Below are 12,421 nucleotides of genomic sequence, written 5' to 3'. Positions count from 1 at the left end.
CTCTTTGCAACCCCCATGGACTGCAGCACACCAGGCCTCCCTGTGCGTCACTATACCCTGGAGCCTGCTCAAACTCACGTGAGTCAGGGACACCTTCCAACCATCTTGTCCTCTGTTGTCCCCTTCTCCCTCTGCCTTCAATCCTGGCAGATCTATTTCTTTCCTGGGAGGGCCAGGCAGGGGAGGCAAAGTAAGCCTTGCAGGTCAGAGAACTGTGACACAGGAGAGAGGGCGATGGCTCTGTGGCCTCAAACAAGTGTCCTAAGAGAACTGGTCCTCGGGAAGGCTGAGCATCCCTGGAATTCTTCCTGGGCTGGAAGTGATCTGCTCTGTGGGAATGTCTCAGTCAAGGGCTCATGCCACGGCTCATGCATTCCAACTACCCAGGTTTAAGTGCAGGAGCTTTCTATACAAGAAGGCCAAGCCATTTCCAGGAAAGTCTCATCATCAGCTATAAAAATAACCACGGTTAAAAAAAAAAAAAAGTAACCACGGTGGAAGTGGTGGCAAGCTCATGATACAGTCCTATGGTGCCACAGATGGGCCATGGCATCTGGTCCCCCTTGAGTAGAAAGCCTCCGGATTAATGGTACCATCTTGGTTTCAGATAAGACTGCCGTTTTCCTGAATGGTGGCTGACAATGGACTTGGTATGTACAGGGTGTTCAGTACACTTGAGCCCCCCTCTCTCCTAAGACCACAGACTCATACAGAAAGTTAATGGCAGGGCTGGGCTTCCTGTCTTCTTCAACCCTATATGAGTTCTTTTAGAACAAGACTCCTGTAATAAGAAATAATATAGTAGCTTATTTTTAATATGGATGGAGCTACCTCTCAGTCTGTTCCTGGGTAGTAGAACCAGGATATATACACCCTACTCTCAAAATGCAAAGCAATCACTATCGAAGTAGCCACAGCTTTAATAATAACCATGTGAATCAGTAATAACAAAACCCGCTACTACTGTCTGGGGGGAGGGGGAAATTGGGAGCTGTTGTTGTTCCATGGGTACGTTCACAGTTTCAGTTTTGCAAGATGAAAACGTTCTAGAGAGCTATTGCACAGCAAAGTCTGTGTACTTAACACTACTGAACCGTACACTTGAAAGGGGTTGAGATGGTAAATTGCATGTTACATGTTTTTTTTTCAAACCACAATTCGTAATAAAAAATAAAACACACAACAACTACTACTGTTCTGACTACCTTAAGCATCTAGAAGGTTCTGGATTCTCACCACAGCCTGTGGATTCTACTGTGGATTCTCACAACAGCCCTGAGAGGTAGATGTTATTATCGCTACTTTACAGATGAGGAAAAATGACTGCAGAGGTCAAACTGGCTTCCCAGGCTCATCCCACTACCGAGAGGGGAGCTGGATTTACACCAAGTCAGTGTGACTCCAAGGCTGTGTCCTCTCCAACACACCCATGGCCTCTGCACGGCTTCATGTCTTCCGTGGTTTCCCTCAGAGAAGAGAAACTGTGGGACTCTTATCCCAGGATCTAGAACCGGAAAGGAATCAGAGTTCTGGTCTACCACGTTGCTCTCTTAGACCCAGGATCCCTACTTCCTTTAAAAAGTATGTTTACTGTGGAACAATGGCTACATCTTGTCTTGGGTCTTTTTTTGGCTCTTGGATTGGAAATTCTGTCCTTTGTCTTTAGTACAAAGAAACAGTATTCATAGCAGACCACTATCTCAAAAGTCCTTATGCTTCTGGTCTTTGGGAAGGCCTCTCTCTCCCCTTGGTTGAAGTTAGTGTAGAAGAAAAACCGTTGGCAATTCAGTATTGTTCACTTATTAAACTAGTGTTTCTTATACTAGTTTTTTAAAGCTTATAAGATATACTTATATTATTAATATATTTATATCAATACATTATTGATGGTGATATAATTATGTTACTGATTTACACCATTTATATTCCATATTACATTATATGATATCACACTATACCATATGAAACTCGTGTTACTTTGTAAATTTTTATTTGGCTGTGTCAGGTCTTGGTTGCAGCACACAGGCTCCAGAGGACCGGGCTCAGAAGTCGTGGTGCTTAGTTGCCCTGCAGCATATGGGATCTTAATTCCCCGACTGGGGACAGAACTTGCATTCCCTGCATTGCAAGTTGGATTCTTTGAAAAGGAAGGCATTTGAGTCAGTTCTAATGAGGTGAATGAACCTAGAGCCTACTACACAGAATTAAGTAAGTCAGAAAGAGAAAAACAAATATATCAGCACATGTATACGGAATCTAGAAAGACGGTATTGATGAACCAATCTGCAGAGCAGCAATAGAAACACAGACATACAGGACAGACATGCGGATACCGTAGGGAAAGGAGAGACTGGGACAAACTGCGAGCGGAACGTTGAAACCTACACGTTACCGTGTGTAAAAGAGATAGCCAGTGGGAATTTGCCGTATGACGTAGGGAGCTCAAACCTAGGGAGGTCTAGGTGGTGATATGTGACTACCTAGAGGGGTGGGATGGGGTGGGAGGTGGGCGGGAGGTTCAAGAGGGAGGGAACATCTATATACCTATGGCTGAATCATGTTGAGTTGATGTATGGCAGAAACTAACACAATTTCGTAAACCAATTATCCTCCAATTAAAATAAATAATAAGGAAAAAAAAAAGGATTCTTAACCCCTGGACCACCAGGAAAGTCCCTAGTGTTATTTAAATTAATATTTCTCCCTTAGCTATCAAATCATTATCAAGAGTGGGCAAAATGTTTTTAAATTTTTTTTACATTCCCACCAGCAGTGTATGGAATTCCTGGTTGTTTTACATTCTCATCAATGTTTAATGCTGTCAGCCTTTTTTATTTGACCACCTATGTAGCATGTGGCTTTAGTTTGTATTTCCTAAATCACTATTATTGGTGAGCACTTAAGCTTGTTTGCCGTTGGCACATCTTCCTTTGTGAAAGGTCTTTTTTTAAGTCCTTGACCCTTTTTTATATGAGCTGTTTGTAGGAGTGGTTTATATATTCTGAATACAATTTTTTTTTGTCAGATATGGGCATGGCAAATGTTTTATTTCAGTCATTTACCTATTTATTTTTAATAACACCTTTGGTGGGATATTTTTAAAAATTTCATGCATGGAAAATGTTTTATTTTATTCAGAAAATTTTTTGAAATATATTTGACATTTAACACTGGGTCAACTTAAGGTATACGACATGTTGGTTTTATACATTTCTACATACTTTTCATTAAACTTTTTGTTTTGTATTGGAGTGTAGTCAATTAACAATGTTGTGATAGTTTCAAGTGGACAGGAAGTGACACATCTCTCTATTGTAATATGATTGCCATGGTAGCAATTAGCACCTCTATCATATTACATAACGATCATTTATTTTGAGTGGTGGAAATAACCAAGTTCCAGTCTCTTAGCAATTTTGATGATTATAATGCAATATGGTTGTCTACATGTGGACAAAATATTTTCAGCAAAGATGAGGCTGGCAGAATGACATCTACTCCATTTTCTCCTTATACATTAACCGAGATCCTAAAATATGTGCCTTTATAGAGATCTGAACAATCATTTTAAGGACCCTGTAGCTAGAAAGTCTTCTTTAGTTGCATAGTCCAAACTCCTCGGCCAAATGAGGAAACTGAGGCTGGGAAGCCAAGTCACAAAGCAGAGACCACACAGCATGGCCATCAGAAAGCAAATCAAAGTGAGATATTTAAAGACCCGCTAAAGACAAACACAACTGCAGCCGTGCAAGCCCACATCACGTAATTTCTCTGGAATACGCTCGTGATAAGATCACATTTCCATTTCCCTCTATGTTTTTCCAGCAACAGCTCATGATACAATTTGTACAGCTCCTGGTAACTTTTACTGGGGAAAATTTTGGGGAAAAAAAAAGGACCATGTTTCAAAGGCACCAGATCTGATAAGGAGGCAGAAATATTTACTCCATTATTTCAAGAGGCAGGTTCTTTTGTTGCTCAGATACTTCCTGTTTTAAAAATAGCTTTCCACCACTGTTCCAGGACTAGAATGTCCTTTTAAATGAACTTGGCTTTGAAGATGTGATTTCATGTCATTGGAGCAAGTGTGTAGATAATCAGGCATCCTCTGGCAAAATGCTGCTCAGACCAGGTAGCCCAGACCCTTGGGTTCCGGTCCAATTGTAGCTGGAGCTGGGTTGCTGGACCGTGAAGGGGTTGGGAACCAGTTGCCATGGGTGGGAGCCTGCGGGGGGAGGGTGCATCAGCCCCTAAGCACTCCCAAGCTCCAGCATGGTAAATCGATGATGCTGCAGAATCACAAGCTGCTGCCCATCTGACGGATGTGACTGGTAAAAGGAAGGTGTTAGTCTTGATTTTCTTAGGTGTGACCATGCCTGCCAGTTACGAGAGAAGGTCCCACAGGTCTTAGCTGAGTGCACTTGACCATGGAAGGGTGAAGTGATGTCATCACTGAACTTTAAAGCATGTTTGCAGAGAGAGGGTGAGAAAGAAAGGGGTGGGTGAAGAGAAAGTGGCAAAATCCAGAGAGTGAGGCTAGGTGACGGGGTTTATTGTACTCTTCTCACTATTATGTTTGGAATTTTTCACAACAAAGTTTTTCAAACTGGATACTCTTTGTTTTTCAGGAAAGGGTGTGAGTATTCTCTGCCAAGGAAGAGGCTGAGCGAGAACCCATGGGAGTGTGAATGGATGGGTGGATTTGAAACTGGCTACTTACGCAGCAGCTTCCCAGGTGGTGCAGTGGTAAAGAATCTGCCTGCCAATGCAGGAGATGCAGGTTCAATCCCTGGGTGGGGAAGATCCCCTGGAGGAGGGCATGGCAACATGCCCTAACATTCTTGCTTGGAAAATTCCATGGACGGAGGAGCCTGGTGGGCTACAGTCCATGGGGTCACAAAGAGTTGGACGCAACTAAGCATGCACACACACACGCACATTTAGACATCAGGGGGGTATGTGTGTGTGTACCTGGGGAAGAAGGAGACAGGATTTAAAACTGGTTAAGGGGGAGGTCCTTCAACACCCCACTTACACCAAAGGACAGATCATCAGACAGAAAAATAAGGAAACACCAGCCTGAAATGACACATTTCAGTTCAGTTCAGTTGCTCAGTTGTGTCCGACTCTTTGCCACCCCATGGACTGCAGCACGCCAGGCTTCCCTGCCCATCATCAACTCACAGTTTACTCAAACTCACATCCATTGAGTCGGTGATGCCATCCAGCCATCTCATCCTTTGTCTTCCCCTTCTCCCACCTTCAATCTTTCCCAGCATCAGGGTCTTTTCAAATGAGTCAGTTCTTCCCATCAGGTGGCCAAAGTACTGGAGTTTCAGCTTCAACATCAGTCTTTCCAATGAACACCCAGGACTAATCTCCTTTAAGATGGACTGGCTGGATCTCCTTGCAGTCCAAGGGACTCTCAAAAGTCTTCTCCAACACCACAGTTCAAAAGCATCAATTCTTTGGCACTCAGCTTTCTTTATAGTCCAACTCTCACAGCCACACATGACTACTGGAAAAACCATAGCTTTGACTAGATGGACCTTTGTTGGCAAAGTGATGTCTCTGCTTTTTAATATGCTGTCTAGGTTGGTCATAGCTTTTCTTCAAGGAGCAAGTGTCTTTTAATTTCATGGCTGTAGTCACCATCTGTGGTGATTTTGGAGCCCCCAGAAATAAAGGCTCTCACTATTTCCATTGTTTCCCCATCTATTTGCCATGAAGTGATGGGACCAGATGCCATGATCTTAGTTTTCTGAATGTTGGGTTTTAAGCCAACTTTTTCTCTCTCCTCTTTCACTTTCAAGAGACTCTTTAGTTCTTCTTCACTTTCTGCCATAAGGGTGGTGTCATCTGACATTATTGATACTTCTCCCAGCAATCTTGATTCCAGCTTGAGCTTCATCCAGCCCAGCATTTCTCATGATGTACTCTGCATATAAGTTAAATAAGCAGGGTGACAATATACAGCCTTGACGTACTCCTTTCCTGATTTGGAACCAGTCTGTTATTCCATGTCCAGTTCTAACTGTTGCTTCCTGACTTGCATACAGATTTCTCAGGAAATAGATGGGGAAACAGTGGAAACAGTGTCAGACTTTACTTTTTTGGGCTCCAAAATCACTGCAGATGGTGACTGCAGCCATGAAATTAAAAGATGCTTACTCCTTGGAAGGGAAGTTGTGACCAACCTAGATAGCATATTCAAAAGCAGAGACATTACTTTGCCAACAAAGGTCCATCTAGTCAAGGCTATGGTTTTTCCAGTGGTCATGTATGGATGTGAGAGTTGGACTGTGAAGAAAGCTGAGCACCGAAGAATTGATGCTTTTGAACTGTGGTGTTGGAGAAGACTCTTGAGAGTCCCTTGGACTGCAAGGAGATCCAACCAGTCCATTGTGAAGGAGATCAGTCCTGGGATTTCTTTGGGAGGAATGATGCTAAAGCTGAAACTCCAGTACTTTGGCCACCTCATGCAAAGAGTTGACTCATTGGAAAAGACTCTGATGCTGGGAGGGATTGGGGGCAGGAGGAGAAGGGGATGACAGAGGATGAGATGGCTGGATGGCATCGACTCGATGGACATGAGTTTGAGTGAACTCTGGGAGTTGGTGATGGACAGGGAGGCCCGACGTGCTGTGATTCATGGGGTCGCGAAGAGTCCGACTCGACTGAGCGACTGAACTGAACCGAACTGAAGGTCAGGTGGCCTGGTATTCCTATCTCTTTAAGATTTTTCCACAGTTTGTTGTGATCTACACAGTCAAAGCTTTATATTCAATAAAGCAGAAGTAGATATTTTTCTGGTATTCTCTTGCTTTTTTGGTGATCCAACAGATGTTGGCAATTTGCTGTCTGGTTCCTCTGCCTTTTCTAAATCCAGCTTGAACATCTGGAAGTTCATGGTTCACATACTGTTGAAGCCTGACTTGAATTTTGAGCATTACTTTGCTAGTGTGTGAAATGACTGCAATTGTGCAGTAGTTTGAACATTCTTTGGTATTGCCTTTCTTTGGGATTGGAATGAAAACTGACCTTTTCCAGTCCCGTGGCCACTGCTGAGGCAAAAATAAGGAAACACCAGCCTGAAATGACACATTAGACCTGAAAGAGTTACAGGAAGTCCCCTACATATGAACAAGTCATTCTGAGAGCATGTTTGTAAGTTTAATTTGTTCAAAGTTAGCCTAGGTACCCAACTGACACAATCAGCTGTATCATACTGTACTGTAGTAGGTTTAGGATATTTTTCACACAAATAGTACGTAAAAACAAACACAAAAAAATAAACACCTTTAACCTTACAGTAGCACAGCTGACACGCAGGGGCTGGCATCGAGCGCACAGGCAGGAAGAGTCCTTGGCTAGAGGAGGGAGAGGAGGTGAGATGGTGGAGCCGAGGGATCTTTAGCAACAGGAGTCGGAGGGCGAGCTGCAGTCTCCCTCACGCCTGTGATTTCACTCACTCACGTTGATGGCACAGATTCTGGCTTCCCTGGTGGCTCAGGCAGTAAAGAACCTGCCTGCAACGTGGGAGACACAGGAGACAGAGTCTGATCTCTGGGTTGGGAAGACCCCTTGGAGAAGGGAATGGCAACCCACTCCAGTATTCTTGCCTGGGGAATTCTATGACAAGAGGCTGCTGGGCTCCAGTCCACAGGGTCACAGAGTAAGAAACGGCTGAGTGACCAACACTTTCACTCTCACTGCTCTATACAGTGCTGTAAAGCACACACAGGCACAGCCACTTGTAGAGAAGGCATGCACGTGCCAGTGTACACCAGACACGTGAGCTAACTTACGTGACTGGACATGTGAACACACGTTTGCATTGTTTTGAAAGTTTGCAACTCAAAGTTTCCTAAGTAAGGGACCTTGAGTTTTGAGGAGTGGTCAGCTGTGAGCAAGGGCTTCCTCGATGGCTCAGAGGTAAAGAATCCGTCTGCAATGCAGGAGCCACGGGAGCCATGGGTTCGATCCCTGGGTCAGGAAGATTCCCCTGGAGAAGGGAATGTCACCCCACTCCAGTATTCTTGCCTGGAGAGTCCAAGGACAGAGAAGCCTGGCGGGCTGCTGGGGCTCGCAAAGAGTCGGACACGACAGAAGTGACTTAGCATGCATATGGCTCTGAGCACCTCAGGGAGAGGTGGCCCAGTCAGTTCCCTCCCCAAAGGGATACCGTGGGACAAGAAGCATGGGTTTTCAGATTTATTCTCATGGTTCCGCGGCAGGAAGAGAAAGCCTTATAAGGATTGCCTCCAGCCATGTTCTAAAAACTGCTTCCTCTTCTAGAAAGGATTAGGGCCACGTCAGAGGTTAGGAAGCCCACGAACCTCACACAGGTACCAGGTCCCAGACCCAGATCACCGTTGCCGACAGAGAGGCAAGGACCTTCCACGGACACAAAGCAATCCCTCCCCGTCCAGGACCTCAGGGAGATCTACCAAGACTTGCACTGTCCTGGCTGATCTCACTCTCCTAAATCTACTATGTGACTGAACACCTGGGTCTGAAAAGCTGTCTTTCCAACACAAACCTCTCAGACTTTCCTGGCAGTTTGGTGGTAAAGAATCCACCTGCCAATGCAGGGGACAGGGGTTCACTCCCTGGTCTGGGAAGATTCCACATGTTGCGAGCAACTAAGCCTGTGCTCCACGCCTGCTCAGCCCATGTGCCGTGACTACTGAAGCCTGTGCGCCCCAGAGCCATTCTCCACAAGAGAAGCCACCACAATGAGAAGCCCCTGCACCTCAACGAAGAATAGACCGCACTCGCTGCAACGAGAGAAAGCCCTTGCAGAAAGACCCAGCACAGCCAAAAAATTAAAAACATCCGTCGCCAGGTGATGAAGGTCAACATTAATGGTGATGAATCCGGTTGATGACATGGACTCATTGCGATGTGACAAGAAGGGTGTTTCACCCCAGAGGTCCTCCCCAAACTCGTCACCCCAGACTAACCATGAGAAAAACATGGACACGTCTCAACAGGAGACCACATACAAGACAGCTGACCACTCCTCACAACCGTCGAGGTCGTCAAAATCAAGGCAAGTCTTGAGCAACTATCTCAGGCCAGAGGCACCTAAGGAGACACGACAACCAAATGTCATGTGAAATACTGGGATAGAAGAGGGGCATTCGGGGACAAAACTGACGAGACGTGAATCAGGCGTGTGTGCTCACTCAGTCGTGTCCAACTCTTTGCCACCCCATGGACTGTGGCCCACCAGGCTCCTCTGTCCACGCGATTCTCCAGGCAAGAACACTGGGGTGGGTGGCCATGTCCTCCTCCAGGGGATTTTCCTGACCCAGGGATCGAACCTGCATCTCTTGCATCTCCTTGGATTGACAGGCCGATTCTTTACACTAGTACCACGTAGGAAGCCCCATGAGTCAGGTGTAGACTATAATCGTGTCCCAGTATTGGGTTCCTTTATAACAAACATACCAGCCGGAGGTAAGATGTTAAAAAGAAAGGAAGTCATGAGGGGCTTATGGGAACTCTTCCTCTTCTCTGTGTGATTTTTCTGCACATCTCAAACCGGTCTAAAAAATTAAGTTTCTTAAAGTGAAAAAATAAGCAAAGAGATGCCTCTCTCAGAACGATTCCCTGGTTGGGCTAAAGCATCTCGGGTAGGAAGGGGGTTGTCAACAGCTGCCCAAGCTGAGGACAGAAGGGGACAAGGACTGGAACCCAGAGACCCAGAACACGCTCTCAACAGGAACTTCTCAAGAAAGGACATTTATGGGAATTCCCTGGGGGTCCTGTGGTGAGGACTCCAGACTTTCACTGCTGAGGGTGTGGGTTCAATCCCTTGTTGGGGAACTAAGATCTTGCAAGTTGTGAGGCTTGCAGGAAAAAAACAAGAGGGAGAGAGAGAGAGGGGCTTCTAGGTAGCAGAGGGCTGGGCCTGCGTGTGCCCTGCCATTTCCAGTAAAGGCTGCTTCTGACGTGGAACAGTCTGGGCCTCGTTAGTCTTGGAAGGGTGTCTCGCCCCCTTCCTGCCTGGTTTTAAGGTCAGGGCTGCTCTACTCCATTTCTCTGTGCTCAGGCTGCTCAGTCACAAGTTTGGACCATCTTCACCTGAGAGATGTCTGTCTGGGCCGTCTTGTCTCCCTGGGGATGGAAGAGGCCCAGCAGAAAGCAAATGTGTGACAGTCTCAGCTACACCAGAGGTCGTCCCAACAGTGATGTCCACGCTTCTGGAAGGTTCTAGGGGTTTCTGGGGACTGCATGCTGGTGGAAGTCTCTCCCTGTGTGCTGATTCTGAGTATGGGTTCCTGCTGAGGAGGCCCGCCCCGCCGGCCTTGCTCCTCGTGCAGACTGGACGGGGCTCCAGTGAACTGTATGGTGGGAATCTCATTTCAAATGGCAGCATGGTGACCGAGGGCCGCCTGCCCTGCTTACAGGGCAGTGAGGTCACCGCCCACCGTTCCAGAAGCACTCTGCAACCGGAGGTACAGGGTGACCTCTGAACACTTCCCAAGCTGGCTGTTTTCTGTGGCCTCTGCTCAAACACTCAGAATTTTTTTTTTCTTTTCCCTTCAGCATGCAGGACCTTAGGTCCTCGACTAGGGATTGAACCCATGCTCCCTGCACAGGCAGCGTGGACTGCAAGGAACTCTCTCAAACACTTAGGATTTAACCAGAGATGTTTGACCTGGTTTTCCACGCCTGCCCGAAGCCAGTCTGCCTTTGTGACATCACGCATGGACCTTCATGCAAGGAAAACAACAGGTAAGTGAAAAAAAAAGGATTCTTGTGTTTTTGTATTAAAATATTTTATATTAATCATTCAAACTTAATTTTTATACAATGAATGCATACATCACTGGGGTGTCTGTCTGAGAGGGGAGTCAGGGAGGCGTCAGGTGGGTGTGCCCAGGTGTGAGCAGCGGGGGAGGGTAAGGAGACAGGCGCGTCCTCTGCTCGCCCTGTGCTTTGCCTGCCGGTTCCAGGAGGGAGGCGGGCGTGTCACAGCGAACAGGTGGATCCTCGGCCTCTCCTCAGGCCTTGCTCTGCTAGGGTGAACCATGTCTCCCCTTCCCGGCTGAGGCATCCAGCGCCCGGGGCTCTCTGACCAGCAAGTCCTTGACGTAACAGTGGCTGTGACTTGGGGACCGCCAAGAGCGAGTGTGTGTATACGTAGGGATTTCCACGTCCTCTCCTGCCTCATGCCCGACCCGTGGCCGTCCTGCCTCCGGGCACCTGCGTGCGGGGCCGCACCTAGGCGGCAGGCATGTCGGCCTTGCTGAGCGCGATGGCCAGCTCCAGGTCTTCCTGCTCCTGCCGCCGCAGCCGCGCCAGCCTCTCCTGCTCCGCCTTCTCACTCTCCCGCTTGGCCCATGCCAGCTGCTGCTCCTCATTGCCAAACTGCAAAGGAAAAACGGAGGGTGGGTTACACGGTCCCCGAAATGGTGCCTGCCTGCCAGCTGGCTGGGGCACAGAGGATGTGGAGGTCTCCCCTGGGGGGATCGGTGGGGTGTGGGGAAATGCCAGGCTGGGATGCATTGAGGGGAGGTACCTGATGTGTGGGGGTGAAAACCAGGAAAAGCCAGAAGCCCCCTCTTGGTTGGGGATGCAGAGGGGACGCGCGTGCCCCAGTCCTGACCCCCAGCCTGGAAGGCGGTCACATGCACTGAGATACGCAGGGCTGAGTCTGACCTTAACCGCCACCTCCACCTCGGAGAGAAACCAGACGCCCCATCCCTGCTGGGAGCTGAAGCAGGTGGAGGCCAGGCATCAGATTAGGGACATTGAGAGACTTCTGGGGACCCTCCCCCGGCCTGGAGGAGGCTTCACGGGGGGTGGGGAGGTGAGACGGAGAAGCTCTACTGGGCCTCCTGTCGGGGGACGGCAGAGGCGTCTGGAAGCAGCTGGGAGCGGAGTCAGCTGAATCCCAAGGAGATGGGACGCCGAACCCGTGAGCCTGGGCCTCCATGACAGCCCGTGATGCCTGGGCGAGAGGCGCTGGGGCTGGAGACCTCATGCTCAAATAGATCTCCAAGTCTCCAACGTGTACACGGGCCTTGAGGCCAAACGAGACGACAGGTCCAGAGATGCGGGAGCTCTGCCTCAGCCACGGTCCCAGGGGTTCTGGGAGATGCTAAGAGCCACTTTGTACTTGAACGTTCACAGGAGCCCTTGGCAATCACGCTGTCTTTTGGTCCAGGAGTTTTTCATTCTTGGTGGTGGTGGTGGAGGGGGGCGGGGGTCCTTTTCCAAAAGGTACTTTTTAAAAAAATCTTAAAACAAGGGAAGAAACTGTTTTGATCCCAAGATGGTGGTTTAGTTGCTAAGTCATGTCCGACTCTTTTGACCCCATGGACTGTAGCCCGCCAGGCTCAGAGAGTCCATGGGATTCTCCAGGCAAGAATACTGGAGTGGGCTGCCATTTCCTTCTCCTGAGATA

General features: G+C 47.8%; 1 protein-coding gene across 10 annotated transcripts in view; it reads right to left on the bottom strand.

Annotated features, from left to right (window-relative positions):
• Window positions 1–10,773: 10,773 nt before the first annotated feature.
• The window catches only part of EPS15L1 (epidermal growth factor receptor pathway substrate 15 like 1), a 106,112-nt gene continuing 104,464 nt past the window's right edge, over window positions 10,774–12,421 (bottom strand). For all 10 annotated transcript variants that reach the window (XR_015166536.1, XM_086408646.1, XM_086408639.1 and 7 more), the window contains one exon: window positions 10,774–11,382. Coding sequence is in view for 9 of the 10 variants with exons in the window: in XM_086408646.1 (XP_086264772.1) it covers window positions 11,236–11,382 (147 nt within the window). In the remaining variant the exon portion in view is untranslated. The remainder of the gene's footprint in view (window positions 11,383–12,421) is intronic.

This window comes from Bos grunniens, chromosome 7, assembly GCF_055505025.1.
Source record: "Bos grunniens cultivar Pamir isolate PY7600 chromosome 7, Bosgru_T2T1.0, whole genome shotgun sequence".
Taxonomy (NCBI): domain Eukaryota; kingdom Metazoa; phylum Chordata; class Mammalia; order Artiodactyla; family Bovidae; genus Bos; species Bos grunniens.
Note: the sequence above shows the minus strand (reverse complement) of the source record. Positions and strands in the feature narration are given on the sequence as shown.